This window comes from Notolepis coatsorum, assembly GCF_963971535.1.
Source record: "Notolepis coatsorum genome assembly, chromosome: 12".
Lineage (NCBI taxonomy): Eukaryota > Metazoa > Chordata > Actinopteri > Aulopiformes > Paralepididae > Notolepis > Notolepis coatsorum.
In genome coordinates, this window is record NC_140176.1 from 51,244,784 (window position 1) to 51,261,229 (window position 16,446).

Genomic DNA, 16,446 nt, shown 5'->3' on the forward strand with positions numbered 1-16,446 from the left:
CCCGCCTCTCAGACTCCCATTTCCTCCTCTGCTACAGTAGCTAGTAGGGGTGGGAATCACCAGTTTCATCATGATACGATACGATATCGATTCTTTGGACAACGATACGATATTTGCTGATATCACAAAGTCTCTCACGATACAATACGATACGATTAGATTCAGGTGCCTGCGATCGATATGAGATGATATCATATGCCCATTTAACACAATCAGTTATGAGACTCGCCACAGGATTTTCAAAATAAGAGTATCGATATGAATCGATCTTATTACATCGCATCGATCCGATTCGATCGTTGATAATTACATCGATGTATCGATCTGGATCGATGTATCGTCCCACCCCTAGTAGCTAGTAGCTACGGTGACATTTCATTGACTGTACAGTATTAGCTTGCGTCGGGCTACCATAGTTAAAACGTGCGTTGTGTTGTACAAACTGCAACGCTATGGCAAGATGTGTGTAGGCCTATGTAATGTTAATGGCTATGTTTTTAAAGTCGTAATGAAGATTGATTTATATTGTGCTTACACAAACTGACTAGCACCTGGCTGCAGTGCTGCTGCTGTTGCTGCCTGCAGCCAGTGCTCACCTCTCCCGGCTCTGCCAAATGATTTTTTTTATTTGCGCGTCATCTGAACCGTACGATACACAGACGCTCCATTACCGGATAAATATATATATATAATTAGTAAACTGTCGGGGGCATTTTGTGCCCCCCTTAACTGATTTTCGAGGGCATTTTGTCCATTTTCAAGGGCATTATGCCCCAAGCCCCCGTTAATTTCAAACTCTGGGGTGAACGCTGTTGTATTTGCAAATATGAGAGCCAGCAATACGCAGCTCCAGTTAACCTAATTTATACCGTAATGAATCATTAAAAAAATATACCGTTAACTGGAATATGTTGTTTCTTTACACATATGTTGGATTATGTAATTGGTTTGTCATGACAAAACAATAAAAATCGCTACTTTACATCAGGGTGAAGTGAACGCTGTTACGCTGCCACCACCCACTTCAATGACCGAGCTCTCATATTTGCGAATGCATAAACTATATCTTAAATTATGGCTACCTATGTGTCTAATATGGCTGTCGCGAAGTCATTGATAAGTGACAGCCATATTAGACGCATAGCCATAATTTAAGATATAGTTTATGCATTCGCAAAATATGAGAGCTCTGTCATTGAAAGGGCTTCTACAACGGAAGACGGCCGCTGCTGCTGGAGCTGGACCGAGTCAAGCCGGCGGCGGCGCACAGAAGCCGGGGAGAAACCACCGCATCGCCCCGCTGGCGCTTCACAATGTGCAGTTTCTAGTTAATCAGTCAGCACCCTCGCGAAATAACATTATACATTATATAACGTTACAATGTACAGTTTCTAGTTAATCAGTCAGCAGCCTCCACAGCCTCCAGCCTCGCAAAATAACATTATACATTATATAACGTTACAATGTACAGTTTCTAGTTAATCAGTCAGCAGCCTCCACAGCCTCCAGCCTTGCGAAATAACATTATACATTATATAACGTTACAATGTACAGTTTCTAGTTAATCAGTCAGCAGCCTCCACAGCCTCCACTGACGAGTGAAGCGCGTAGTTGTTTTGATAAATGCGTTGTGTATTCGCGCGATTCGATTCGGACAAAGATTACAGCTCCGCGCTTCATTCATTTCATTTGGGACCTCTGCCGCTCGTCTGCCGCGCTCGCGGCAAAAGGGGGCGAGGGGTCGTGGCCAATCAGAGAAAAGCTGAACACAAGTTGGTTGCCTTTAATGTTCACGCGTCCGGGTGATTGAAATCTTGCAGGACACGGAGACCGGCACCAATATTTTCTAACGGAAACCCTGCTTGAGGGTTGTACTAGGGTTGGATGCAGTTCCCCGTTGGTCAGTCTGTCTGTTTTGTTTAATGTTATCTGTTTGCGAGTGCTCCCTTGACTGATGGCCAGTAGAGCTGCCGCGATAACCGCATTACCGCGGTATCGCTGTTGCATCACGCTCACCGCAGAGTTAGGCTGAATACCGCGTCACCGCTGTTTTTTATCATAATAATAAAGTTGGCTTGCGGCTTGCGGCTCTGCAGATATACCCTACTCGGTTCCAAGCGACCCTATTGGGTAGAAGTGGTACCAGAAAAAAAACCACTATAATGGTCTAACTTAGAAAAAAAGTAGGTGGAAATGTCTAACTTAGTAAAGCCATAATGCGCACACACTGCAAGTCTAACTGACACGAGACTTTGAATACATACGTATACAGCTAACCTTGGTCTACAACTTTGCCGACATTACCACCCATGGTGTGCACCATACTGGATGTTCTGGCACTTTTGGAAAACGTACACCCCTCCCCCCCCCCCCCCCCTTGTACTCCTAGGCTGTTCACACAATTATTAGGAAACTTGATGTGATCTGGTAGAAGGCAGTCTTAAATCAGTACTATAGGCAGTGGTGCAGTGGTGGTCCTAGGGCTGGGCGATATAACGATAACGATAAATATCGCGATATATTTTAATAATAGATATAAAAGAAAATAATAATAATAATAATATATATCGAATTCTTGCCTGCAACTTAAAAGTAATGGCTTTGCTTGTCCAAATGACAATATTGACCAAATTGAGATTTATTTTTCTCTTGTCCATTTATTTTGTTTGCTTTCTAATTTAAAATACAGTTTGAAACAGTCTGTACACAGTAGGCTATGTGTGCTAGCAGAGCTAGACTCCAGTCACGAGTCACGGTGCACATGTGCGGTGGTTTGTCCACCAAAAAAGCGCCAAAAGATAGAAAAGAAACTAGCAGAGCCAGAACTGTTCAACTCCCCTGGAGCCACAGCCAGCAGAGAAGCCGGTTTACTTTCGCTTTTAAACCAGCTGCAGCCTGAGAACTGTGAGGGGATGTAACACTAAAGATGGCGGCAACGACAAAGTATTTTTTCTTACTTATAACAATTTCGATAATTATCGATATCGAATGATATAACATTATCATATCGTTATCGCGATATATTTTTTGCCATATCGCCCAGCCCTAGCCGTGGTCCCACGCGGTACCACGCCGACCCAGCAGTTTTCTGAGCAGAAGTACGCACACGGATGTGCATGCGCGCGCACACAAAAATGCGTTCACAACTTTCACTCGACTCGTCGCGCCGTGCACCAAGTACCCGGCACTTATCTATCACCTAGTCTTTGCATAATATTATAGGATACCAATAGCATAACAAAGAAAGAGAAGTGCAAAACCAAAATACAAGCCCTGTACCAATTGGTGGGGGTTTGCTTGAGCTGTGGAACCAAATGGTCCCGACTGGAAGTATGAGACATTTCATTGTGCTTCAGAAGGAAACTGTAAACTGTAAGTTACATTGTTAATTTAGTTTGTATTTACTTTTCTAGTTTAAGTTAATTCAATTAAAGAAATTGTAACTACAATATTGTATCTACAATTACATTTAAAACATTGTTTGTTTTTCAACCATATCTGTTGACAATATAATTTCTTTATATATTGAAGGCAATACATTTAGATTAAAGGGAGCGCGCATGCACGTGGCGTCATTTAAACAGCGTACAGGCAGTTCTGATATTACGACTGCACCCCTGACTATAGGCCTATACTGTACACCATGTGGACAAACCAGTACTATAGCCTACTGTAAAACATGTGGACAAACCAGTACTATAGCCTACTGTAAAACATGTGGACAAACCAGTACTATAGCCTACTTTATACAACGGCATGCAAATTTCTCGATTCTGATTGGCTGAAACAGTCCATTTACACGTATGTATTGCGATCAGTCCACGCTTGCTGGCCCAGGACCCGCCCACAACCGAATCACATCACATCAATCCGCCGGATCACAAGAAGGTGGACAATAATCTTTACAAATGGATATGTTGATAGCGACTAAACGACTAAATATCAAGCGATTCTGTCACAGCGAATGTCTTAGTCGTTTAAACAATGTTGGATGATGTAATTGATGGGTCTTGAATCATTCTGTAACAAAAGAAAAATCGCGGATTGATTGATTGATTAATTTTCAATTTTTTTTCAATTTTTTTTCCTTTCGACTGTCAGCGCTCGCTCTAGTCTCCACCCACCGCCACACACCCCCACACACACACACACACACACAGGGGGCGAAATTAAAGCCCGCCGCCCGCCAGGGGCGCTCAGTTTTTACCTTTGGCGCTTGCCACTGAGAGCCCTGCCCGCCGTGTGGCGTGTAGACGTGTAGTTCATAACGATACTCTTATTTTGAAAATCTGTGCGGGTCTCATTTCCGGCCCAAGCGCAGCTAGAGTCATAATATCGATGGCTCCGGCAGTTAGCAGCATTCGGTTCGTATGATATTCTTATTTTGAAAAAAAACGTGGCAACGAGTCATATCCGCCCAGCCGGGCCAGCCCTGCAGCGGGATACTATTGGCTTCTGCTCGTATCAACACGAGCGGCCCGCAGCTCTAGTGCCACTGCTAACGTTAAGCTCTCAGAATGATAGCAGCCCGCCCGCAGCTCTAGTGCTAACGTTAAGCTCTCAGAATGATAGCAGCTCGCCCGCAGCTCTAGTGCCACTGCTAACGTTAAGCTCTCAGAATGATAGCAGCTCGCCCGCAGCTCTAGTGCTAACGTTAAGCTCTCAGAATGATAGCAGCTCGCCCGCAGCTCTAGTGCTAACGTTAAGCTCTCAGAATGATAGCAGCTCGCCCGCAGCTCTAGTGCTAACGTTAAGCTCTCAGAATGATAGCAGCTCGCCCGCAGCATCTAGTGCTAACGTTAAGCTCTCAGAATGATAGCAGCTCGCCCGCAGCATCTAGTGCTAACGTTAAGCTCTCAGAATGATAGCAGCTCGCCCGCAGCTCTAGTGCTAACGTTAAGCTCTCAGAATGATAGCAGCTCGCCCGCAGCATCTAGTGCTAACGTTAAGCTCTCAGAATGATAGCAGCTCGCCCGCAGCATCTAGTGCTAACGTTAAGCTCTCAGAATGATAGCAGCTCGCCCGCAGCATCTAGTGCTAACGTTAAGCTCTCAGAATGATAGCAGCTCGCCCGCAGCATCTAGTGCTAACGTTAAGCTCTCAGAATGATAGCAGCTCGCCCGCAGCATCTAGTGCTAACGTTAAGCTCTCAGAATGGTTAGATCTATATGTCCCAGTAAACTAAATTGTCTTAACGTTATCTAGCGGGCTAGCAGTAGCTACAGATAGCTCCTGATATCAATGTCTTATAACATTGATTCAATGCGTATTCTAGCTGAGGGCTTGATGAATGTGATTAGACCAAAGAACCGCAATATTATACCAATAGGGTCCAGCTGCAGCGCTGGAGAATCCTTGCATGCTGAATGTAGAGTATTAGTATAGGGTCTAGCTGCATCGCCGGAGAATCCTTGCTGGAGCTGGAGGCTACTCAAGTATACACACAGACAGTGGAGCTGTTTGCAGATAGCGAGCATTTTGACTTATTGCATGGTGGCGATGTCTCGCAGATAATACAACTACAAGTATGATTATATAATATATATTTTATTTAAAAAAAAATGTGTATATAAAATATATATATATATTTTTTTAATCAAAAAAATTTGGCAGGTAAGAAATATGCTTGGCGGGTAGATTCTTCCCATCTACCCGCCACTGGCCGGTGAGTCAAAAAGTTAATTTCGCTCCCTGACTGGCTTACTTTGATCTTTAACATTGAATATCAAGCTTGTATTGCCACATTTAGATGATGAATAAAACGTTGAAGCTTGTAAAGGCATGATGACAAGCCGACAGAACAAATTAACAACCGTGCACTCTGCACTGGGCTGTTTCTCCCCTCCCCTTTACTACATGTGTCCCTGAATCAAAACCATGAATGAATGATATGTTTGTAACACAGAACAGAAGGGTCATTACAATAGGCTGAAAATGTCCATCTTTTTCACCTAAATAATGTTAACCAATGGAAAGACACACACCAACTTTTTTCCACGCTACTTTCCCCTTACAGCTGACCCAAGAAAAAAAAAGAACGCGCAAATGTACTTTTGCTGATCTGGACTGGTCCTCCCCAATCGAGCTGCTGCAGTGTTTAAATCCAAAATATTGATAAATCCTCTGCCATTGTTGTGTAACATGTAATCGCTTCTCTAGAGTCTTCTTTCTCTGCTTCACGTGAAGTTAAATCTAGAAGTGAAACTTAAAAAGCATACACGGTGGGGGCGGGGCGGTAGGCAATTACACAGATTCCTGAACACAGAATGACACCGGTATCACTGACTAACGTGGCAAGCCTAGGTGGAACTAAGTATAACTTAATACAAAATAATTATATTTAATCATTATTATTATAATTATAAATATATAATAATCATTATAAATATTTCTTTCCTGTTGTACCGAACTCATACTGAACCGTGACCCCAAAACCGAGGTACGTACCAAACCGTGGCTGCTGTGTACCATACACCGCTATAGTGGCAAATTATAACGTTTATTTTTTTTTTATCTTCGGGACTGACCAACTGACCAAGCCGACAACTAAATACACACAACGACGCAAGAGGAAACCTTGTTCATGACAGGGAAAGACACTTATTTCCACCAACTTGACCTGTGACATGTGATGCTCTCTCCTCAGGTTAAGCAATCATGGCAAAGAATAAACAGAAGGGTCAAAAACACAGGAATGTCTTTCAAGTGGCGAAAAAGCCAGTAAAACACAAGACCAAGGCCAAACCTGTCACCACAACCCTCAAACACGTAAGTAATGGAACCTTATGTAATTTATGATTAGACTACGTTTCTTTTTTATTCCAAGAAACAATTTGAATAATCTTTAGTTTGTAGCCCCCTTAAAATGTTTAGAAGATCTGCAACAGGTGGCGGCTGGGTGGCGCAGCGGAGATTGCGCTCGTCACCAATGCAAGAGACTCCGGTCTCAAATCCGGGTGTCCGAATTGCCTCCGGCTTGGGCCAGCCGTCATACTAACTCAATTGGCAGAGTTAGAGGGTGGAAGTCGATGGGTGGGGATTTGGACGCCTGCACAGCAGAGACAGGAAGTAGCGGGGGTAGTGTGAGCCTCCCATGCGTTACACCTCACCACTGAGAGTCCGCGCTGGCAGGTGAAAAGATGTGACAGGCTGCCTCCTTGTGTACCGGAGGGGACACGTGATACAAGGCTTCTATCCTCCCTACAACCGACCAGTGGGGGGCATAGTCGAGCAACGTTCAAGACAGGAGAGGGGAGAATTGGAAATACGAAATTGGGATGGGAGAAAAATAGAAAATAAGGAGAAAAAGTGAAAAAAAAAAGAAGAAAAAAAAAGATCTGCAACAGGTTTGTTTGAACGTCTTGTGTTAATATTTATTTTGCTTTACAGATGAACGCAATGAAAGGTGAGAAAGTTGAGAAGCTTAATCAAATACTCGCAGAGGTCCAGACGGATGTTAGGATTGTTTCAAAGTGTACTGCTCCTGAACCCATGAAACCTGCCCAGGTAAAGCTGAAGGGGCAGATAAGCTCATAACAGCAGAAATATTGATGACGCAGAATTGGATTTAGCCCAATATCTCTTAACTCTTTTCTCTTGTTGTTGGCATTCGTGTTCGTCTCTCCAGGCTGTCCGAGAACCACCGAGGGAATCTGTGAACGTGGACAACGCCGCCCAGCTGTTCTCTCAGCTATAACTCACCATGGCCACAAAGCACAAGGACACACATTAGCGACCAAGTATATATCTTGTCACATAAGAGATCTCCTCACCTTAAAGGTCATGAAGAAGAACAGAGTCACATCCTCGGACATCTGATATAAATATGAGCAGAGCGCAGAGGTCCAAGCACCCGCCTACCACTGCAGAGACTCTGGGTTCGAATCCAGCTGTCAGTCGTGCCTCCGGCTTTGTCAGTCTTCCCTACGAACACAATTGGCAGTGTTCGTGGGGAAGCGTGCGCAACAGCCAGGAAGGGAATTGGCATAACGACTAAAATTGGGGGATGGGAGAAAAAGATACAACGGGGGAAGAAAATCTAATATATATATATGAGTATGGATGATGTGCTGAGAACTCAATCATATAACCAATTCAGTGTAATGGAATGGCCATGGATGGATATGTTAAATGTACTTTGAAGTGTGATTTCATGTAATTTCTTGTGGCAGAATTTTTCATTCACAAGTGTGTGTTTTTCAAGCTGATATGCAAAACAATATAGATCTCTACATTAAATGATCTTTTAATGATGTGGATCGGCTACATGTCCTTCACCTTCAAATGGAATCAGTGTACTAATGTATAATTATTAAGGCTGTCAAATATATTGCGTTAATATCGCGTTAACTCCCGATTCTATTAATGCCACTAATTTTTTTAACTCAAGATTAACTAAATTTTTTTTTTTTTTTTTTACTAGACTTCACTCAGGTGTATTATTGATGCTCTCATTGATACTATGTTTGTTTCTGAAGTGTGTGTGTGTGTGTGTGTGTGTGTGTGTGTGTGTGTGTGTGTGTGTGTGTGTGTGTGTGTGGCGTCCTTGACGAAGACGGACAGGAGCACTTGGATTGGTCCCCTGGCGCGGCTCACGTGGCGCCTGTCTGCTCCCGGCTGCCCTTGGGGGGGAAGGACGACGGGATGGGTTAATCGCAGATACGCATTGTATGCATGTTTCGCATGTGTGCCAAATGGTGACCTCGGAGCAGGTCCTAAATTATTATTATTATATTATTATTAGAGAGAGATATAGAGAGAGAGGGGGGTGAGAGAGATGAGGAAGGGGCAAAAGAGAAAAAGAGCTAGAGGAGTGTGTGTGTGAGGGAGAGAGGGGTGTGTGTGATTAATCAGCCCTTGTGTGTGTGAATGTAACAAGTTCCTAACGTTTTCTTTCCCCTATTATTTCATGCACACTTTATTCATTGTTTTAAATTATTATTTTCTTTTAAGTTATTTTGTGCATCACTCTGTTTTGAATTTGATGCAAATTTGCAATGCATGAGGGTCATCCTTTTGTGTTAAATGGCTGCACAAAGCAAGCATTTGTTGACTCGCATGTTGATAAGAGTATTAAAACTTGGAACTTGAAAAAGATCTGTTTAAGGTAAAAAAGAAAATTTTAAATAAAAATGCGATTAATTTGCGATTAATCGCGAGTTAACTATGGACAATCATGCGATTAATCGAGTTAAATATTTTAATCGTTTGACAGCACTAATAATTATATATTATTTGTCTATGGTGATATCATTACAATGTTCAGTTCTGTGATTACAATGTGAGATTGTACACTTGAAATTGTTCATGTGAAAATGATATGCAAAGCATCTACAATGAATAACAATATAATTGCAGATGTTCTTGGTATGCTTTGGGCTCAGAGTGGGAAGTTATCGGTATGCTGTCGGTGCATTATGCGGCAGCAGCCCGACTTCAGAGGTCATGGGCCCTGCTGATTGCTCGTCTCCTTGGCAATGACTGACTGAATTGGGTGGTCAATAAATCTAGTGGAGGCTGAAAACACAAGTGTGATTGGTAAACAAACCTGCAGCAGCAGAGAACAAGTTAAGTGTCTTGACTTTGCAAGGAAAGCTTATGAGGTAACAACTAATGTTATAGTGAAGCGTAGCTTACTGCGAATATGAGCAATACATTTCATTTCAACACGGCTTCAACAGCTTATTCTCGAAAGGACCATTGAGGTCACCCTCATTTTCAATGTCGTCGAGACTTTAGACATTTCAATGCATACATTTTTTACAATATAATAAATATAAACTATATATAGCACTTTTCACACATGGACCGCAGTCCAGTGTGCCCCACAGCAATTAGTATAACATCAGCACACAGTTGAGAGAATAAAAACAATGCATAAATTGCAGATATAAGAATAGTTATAAAATAAGTACAATGTTTCCCATGCTTGAAGGCCCAAACACCCCACACATCAATCCCCATCACATCCCAATCCAAGACCCCCCCCCTATAAAGTGCTTTAGATACAAAGCACTGCAGGTCGTCCAGGGGCATGAAATGCAAAGAAAATGTAATGAGGTGAAATAGGACAGACAGCCTATCTCACCAACACACATATATATGAGCATCTAATTTCCATCGTTATTGGGGTTGTATACCCACAGACCCTCCTGAAATCTATGGCTACGTTCAGACTGTAGACCAAAGTGACCCAAATCTGATCGCAGTGTGAACAGCACAAATCACAGCAATCTGGTCTATGTCTAATGTGGTCCTAAATCAGATACAGGTCTGATCTTTTTGCAATGTGACCTCAATCTGAACAGTCATGAATTTTTGCCACTTTTATGTCACTAGAGATTGACATTCATCACAGCTCTGTGTTGGCAAGATACAAACATGGAGGACAGCTGTGATGGAGGTGGTCTGTGGTGTGGAGGCACAGTGAGGTGTTTACCATATTATTTGGGGTGATACTTCTGTACAAGCAAAACTTAATTTGCGCATGCAGGTCAGTTCACACTGGAATGTGATATTGACCACATTTATATATACTGTATAATTTAAAAAAAAGTCAACAGCCAAACAAAAATATTGGATCTTAGCAATACATCAGAATTGAGCACAAAGGCTTGCAGTGTGAACGTAGCCCATGTCTAGATGTGCACACACTGAATATCTACATGATAAATGGTAGGTTGTATAGTGTGTGTGTGAGGGTTTTTGTCTTGGACTTTGGAGAACTGTAATATTAAAATATATAGAGTTCTGCAGCTTGTTATTCCTACTTATTTCTTGTATTGACGTCAAGGAATGCCAGCCATCGACGATTCTGTTAAATTCAAAACAATTAAAATTAAACAACATATAATCGATTTTCTTCATTTGAATGGATCACGTATTTGATCTGTCATTAGGGTAATTTAATGTAAAAACGGTTATGTTTGCAGACTTAAAAAAATGTCCACAAGATGGTGCTCTGGATGAGCTTATCACCAACGTCCAGAAGAACTGGAGGGGTTTGTTGTGTCTCTGCCTGCATACGAGGGAGGGAGCGAGTCCCTCTGAATGCCAATGTGAAGCTAATAGCCCATTTGCAGTGTGTAGGGCTTTGCACTGTGACCGGTTAGAGCACTCGGCCCGCTCCCTGCGACGGCAATAAGGATTTTATAGTGTGTGTGGCTTCCTTTCATTTAGCCTTTGTAGATGATTTGCTTTGAGCCCCATGTCTGGTGGTCACTGTTATTAACACAATTTTCTCCCGAAAGAGGGTCACAAAGACTTGCAAGCGATGTGTGTTTTTTTTTTTTTTGCACTCCACCAATTACACTTTCCAAAAAGGGCTGTTATACACGGGTCATTGATATGATGATGAGTCTGTGTGGAATCTTTTTCGAAATCAATAAAAAAAAATCGATTTATGTTATCTAAAAGCCTCTTTTCATGCATTGAAATCAGAAAGCTGTGTTACTTGGAACTATTCAAAATGTGAGGACGTGCGGTGCTCCAAGTGGGAGAAAAACCCACTAAATTGTTATTTGAGCAGACTGCAATTTGACCAACATTGGAGAAAATTGCAACTGTCTTAAGTGTGGAAGCTTACACATCCTGTCACGTCTGTCATGAATAATTTAACAATTTGGGACAATCACTGCAAAAGCATAAAAAACGTTTAATGTCACATGTCATTAGTATCAGAAATTAACATTTGATTTGAGCAGGTGAAGTGGGGATGGTTAGCCTGAGCCAGACCGCAGAGTCGCCTGTGTATGGCCCTTTTCAGTGTTTGTTACTATAATAGATGATTAAGTTCGGGTGATGAATCATAGAAGGTAAAATATATTTTTTTCGAAATGGCTTATTCAAAGTTGTTGGCCCTTCTTCAGCACAAAGGAACAGAATGCCCTCCGCTACGTCGTATCCATGGTGAACAACTGCAGGGGACAGACGTAGGCTACTGCGTGGGGAGGATAGGTGAACAAATGGTACGATACGTTACACCACTGGTTGTCATTCTGTAATCCTCCCAGATCCTAAAAGGTACTATAGAATTACGACTCAGGCAGTTGCATAATTACATTAATTCATTACTGTGTAATTAATTATATATCATTCATTATATATGAACGTAATTGTATTCTCGAAGACACTCTGATGTCACGAGACCGCCGCCATCTTGGTATAGGACCATACGGATTTCTACCATCAAATGCATGCGTTGAGGTCCGTTTTTATTACATGTTTTATCACATTCTTGTTCATTTCATAACATTTTCATACGATTTGTTTTGAAAATATTGAGGCCAACATGGCATTTCACTATTTCGAAAGCCTTTCTGGTGATTCTAATTTCTAAGGCGAGATATGAGTCAAAGATCTCCCCCTGATTGACTTGACATAATGTCCATACAAAACACATATAGACATGGCCAACTCTCGAATACCCAAATTGAAGCTGCTGTGTTACGTTTTGTATTAATAACAAACACAGAAATCCAAATCGCAAGTTTTATATAATACCAGCTGATACATCACGGAGGAAAAAGTGGCTGGTGGCTAACGTTCGGCTAACTCGCTCTGTGTTGTGGTCATGGTAGCTACATGCTAAGCTAACGTTAATTACATAATATCGAACCGATAGGAGCTTATCTTATCTAATCTTACGTGGTGGTACCACGTGTGCCACTACCCGATCAAACATCCACGTAAGATTAGATAAGATAATAATAATAATAACTTTATTTGTATAAGCTCCTATCGGTTCGATATTATGTAATTAACGTTAGCTTAGCATGTAGCTACCACAACCACAACAGCAGAGCGAGTTAGCCGAAAGTTAGCCACCAGCCACTTTTTCCTCCGTGATGGTATAAAACTTGCGATTTGGATTTCTGTTTTTGTCATTAGTACAACGCGTAACACAGCAGCTCTTTGGCATCGTGAAGGACTGAAGAAAATTCCGCTTGATAGTCTTTAATTTGACGCTTTAACGATCCATTTCTGCACTAAATGAAGCGTACACAATGTACCAGGCGGGGCAGTTTCCCCCCACGCTGCAGTTGCCTAGCAACAACAGACAGGAAGTTGACTTCGAGAATTACTTATTCCTAATTATAGTAGCCTACATGTGTTGTTCCTGTGCCCCTTGACAGATCGGTAAACGTTTGTGAAATTGCACCACCCTCTTCTAAAGCTAGACGTCTACGAGAGATCTTTTACATTTGTGATGCCATCTGGATATAAAATCTGCAGCGCCGTATAGACCAATGGGTTACTGAGTATGTGCTCCTATAAAATATTTGTTCTTGTTCTTATACCAAAATGATGTTGAAATTCTGGCACGGGCCTGTCGTGGTATTCTGATGACGTGTTTGCCATACACTAGTGACTAGTGCCACACAGCTTATTGGCCATAGTTAATGATAATCACCTGCTATTGGGGGGGGGGGTTCCAGGAATTTGGAATAGTATAATTCCACTATTTCATTCAGTAAATGTTCAATGGGAAGTGACTTTTTCTGATAATATTGTAACGTTCTCCGTTATTGACGACTCACCGACTCAGGGGGGTTAGTTCTCACGTTGTTGTTGTTGTTTATTACAGTCTCTGGTTTACAGCTGGGTGCATCACCTCTCATCGTACCCAACAACAGAGGGAGAGCACGCTGGATGCCACACCCTCTTATACCTTTGGCCGAGGTTAGCCCCTGCACTCCAGCCTCTGTCACCCCGCGGCTTCGAGACGAACCAAACCCACCCACAATCCACAAAAATTAACCCCCCCAGCAATGCGGTGCCAGCAGCTAGCCACGCGGCGCTTCCGGTGGTCATACCGAACCACCGGTTACGACGCCACGCTCACTGCTAGGCTAGCCCCGACGTGCTCTGTTGGTTACAAGCAGGGCTTGACGTTGACACCTGCCCACCTGCCCAGGGCTAGTGAAAATGCTGAGTGGCTAGTGACTTTGGAAAACCACTAGCCACAGCGGCTAGTGAGCCAAAAAGTTAACGTCAAGCCCTGCATAGGTGTGTCAATGATAATGTTCACGGCGTTTGGAGCAACAATGTAATTGCTAGGTTCAACACAACTCTTCCACATCTACACCCTCCATCTTGTCCCAGTCAGCCGTTGCCCCAACTGGAGCTCCTTTTGCGGCTGAGTTACTGGTCGCAGGCAGTAGTAAACAATGGAGTCAACAGTCAGAAGCACAGTTGTACAGTTGGCGTGTAGCAGTATGATTACAATGATACTGTCCCCAGCAGGGGTTAGTGAAGAAGAAATTACCTATATTTTTTTGGGTGGGGGCGCGAGTGCAGGGATTTCTGGCTAGTGAAAATGCTGAGTGGCTAGTGACTTTGGAAAACCACTAGCCACAGTGGCTAGTGAGCTAAAAAGTTAACATCAAGCCCTGGTTACAAGGCTGCAACCCTCTCTGTCAGGCCCCAAAAGACGACAACCTCCAAATGCTTCTTTGGTTCACCAGGTTGCTCGCGTCCTCCTGCTCTAGACCGACAGAGAGACGCCCTCCCCAACAGAGACATGTCTTGCTTCCCACCCCACACAATGATAGGCCAGCACTCCCACCCCAATACCCACTAAACCCAGTACTCAAATCCCCACAGTACCCAACACAATACACCACACTTCAAGGATACCACAATTTACAAGGTTTTTCTTTTCCTTTTTTTTTCATTCCGTATAACCCATTCATCCGTCATAGTCTCTGCCACTCCCCTTGGGCCCATACGAAGTCCCTTAGGTGACGAGGACACGCCGCTGGGTCCTGGTGAAGAGGGCGGACTCCCTGCCTCACCGCTGGGTCCTGGTGCAGGGAGAGGACACAATGCTGGGTCCTGGTGGCTTCTATACTTTAAGCAAGTGGCTTGTCCTTCCGCGTTCCCGTTTTGTGCTCTGATTGGCCACGCACGTTTCTGGTCATGTGACATGTGCGCCAATCGTGGGACGGTAAGTTTTTGGACGGTTAAGCTTAGGCGCTCTTTTGAAGTTGGTTAAGGTTAGAGTTTGTCTTAGAGCATGGCGATAGAACGCCTGCCCTGATTCCAAACTCTAACCGTAACCAACTGCGAAAGAGTCGCCTAAGCTTAACCAGTGATAAACTAGGCGTTAGGTAGTTTGCAGGCTGTTAGACCCGGAAATAGGCGCAGAACTTGCCGTCCCACGATTGGCGCACATGTCACATGACCAGAAACGTGCGTGGCCAATCAGAGCGCAAAACGGGAACGCGGAAGGACAAGCCACTTGCTTAAAGTATAGACGCGTCCTGGTGAAGGGGAAGACACTCTGCTGGTTAAAGGGGAACTATTTCAATTTCCTTCACTATTTGGGCAATTTTACACAATTCCTGTGATTTTATGGAACACACATGTAAGTTTATTTTCAAAAAAAGTAATTGTTTTGTATTTTTAATCAAGTACTCAAAAACAGCATTTTCTACCTCAAAATTTTAAGCCGTTTTGAGGCTGGGCTCCGCCCATACCCAGAATGCGATTTGAGTGACAGAGAGAGAGAGAGAGAGAGAGAGAAAGAGAGAGAGAGAGAGAGAGAGAGAGAGGTCTCTCTTAACACATTAACTGCCACGCAGTTTGCCCCTCTCATACCACTCTCTGCCACCACTCTAAGCCTATGGAGATGTTCACCTTCTTTGCTGGGCTATAACTATTTAAATTGTATTGCTAAATTGACATTACTATGGCCCATTCAACATCGATTATCTATCGTTCAGGATGTAGGAACGTTATACTTTTTCATTCATAGATTCATACGAAAATACCGTCTAGAATATAAATATGTTTTTATCGTTTTCTGCAGTAATTCCAAAATATATCCTATGGGGAACAATAGGCTATAGGCTAAGCAAATGGCTGTAACATGAGCGATTTGCATCTCGAACATAGAAATGTGCCTCTGAAAGTTTCAGCACCATGGAGAGCACCATAGTGCCGTTAGTGCTGGAGGAATTTATATTTATTACTGGACTGTGCAGCTTCTAGTAGAGCCTTCTGACCAAGAGCATATTTATAAAAAGCTGCACAGAAATTAGTTTTGACTTGTATATCTCTCTTCACGAGCTCCACACTGCATCTATTTCTCTGGTCCGTCCACGCGCTGGTCATGAGGGAGAAAAACCTCTCTACGAACGTATTCGTGACCGGGATGCTCAGGAAGAATGAAGCCAGCTGGGTCAGGTTGGGGGTCTGGATGTCCTTCAACAGCAGCCCCCACTTCACTCCAACAGTCGCCTCCATCTCCACCACTGCCTTCTGACGTGGAACGATTAAACAAAACTCCTCGAGAGCGCATCCATGTCTAACAATAAGGGCTTCAGCTGTAGCGCACAGGTCAGGTCAGTGAAGCTGACGTTTCTCTTTAGAGACATGACAGAAAGAGCCTTCAGATCATTCTCATTGGAGAAATCGAACCACTTCTCGAGGTAAACGATGGCA

At 43.1% G+C, this 16,446-nt stretch overlaps 1 protein-coding gene across 2 annotated transcripts in view; it reads left to right on the forward strand.

Moving 5' to 3' along the window:
- rbis (ribosomal biogenesis factor) overlaps positions 1-11,352 on the forward strand; it is a 30,428-nt gene extending 19,076 nt beyond the window's left edge. Inside the window, exons 2-5 of one of the 2 annotated variants that reach the window (XM_084326345.1) lie at positions 6,647-6,768; positions 7,390-7,506; positions 7,628-7,739; positions 8,555-11,352. In XM_084326345.1, the coding sequence (XP_084182471.1) occupies positions 6,658-6,768; positions 7,390-7,506; positions 7,628-7,696 (297 nt within the window). In that variant the 5' untranslated portion in view covers positions 6,647-6,657 and the 3' untranslated portion in view covers positions 7,697-7,739; positions 8,555-11,352. Of the gene's footprint in view, positions 1-6,646; positions 6,769-7,389; positions 7,507-7,627; positions 8,257-8,554 lie in introns of those variants that run through there. The other variant, XM_084326344.1, reaches the window with a different exon arrangement.
- The last annotated feature ends 5,094 nt before the right edge of the window (positions 11,353-16,446 follow it).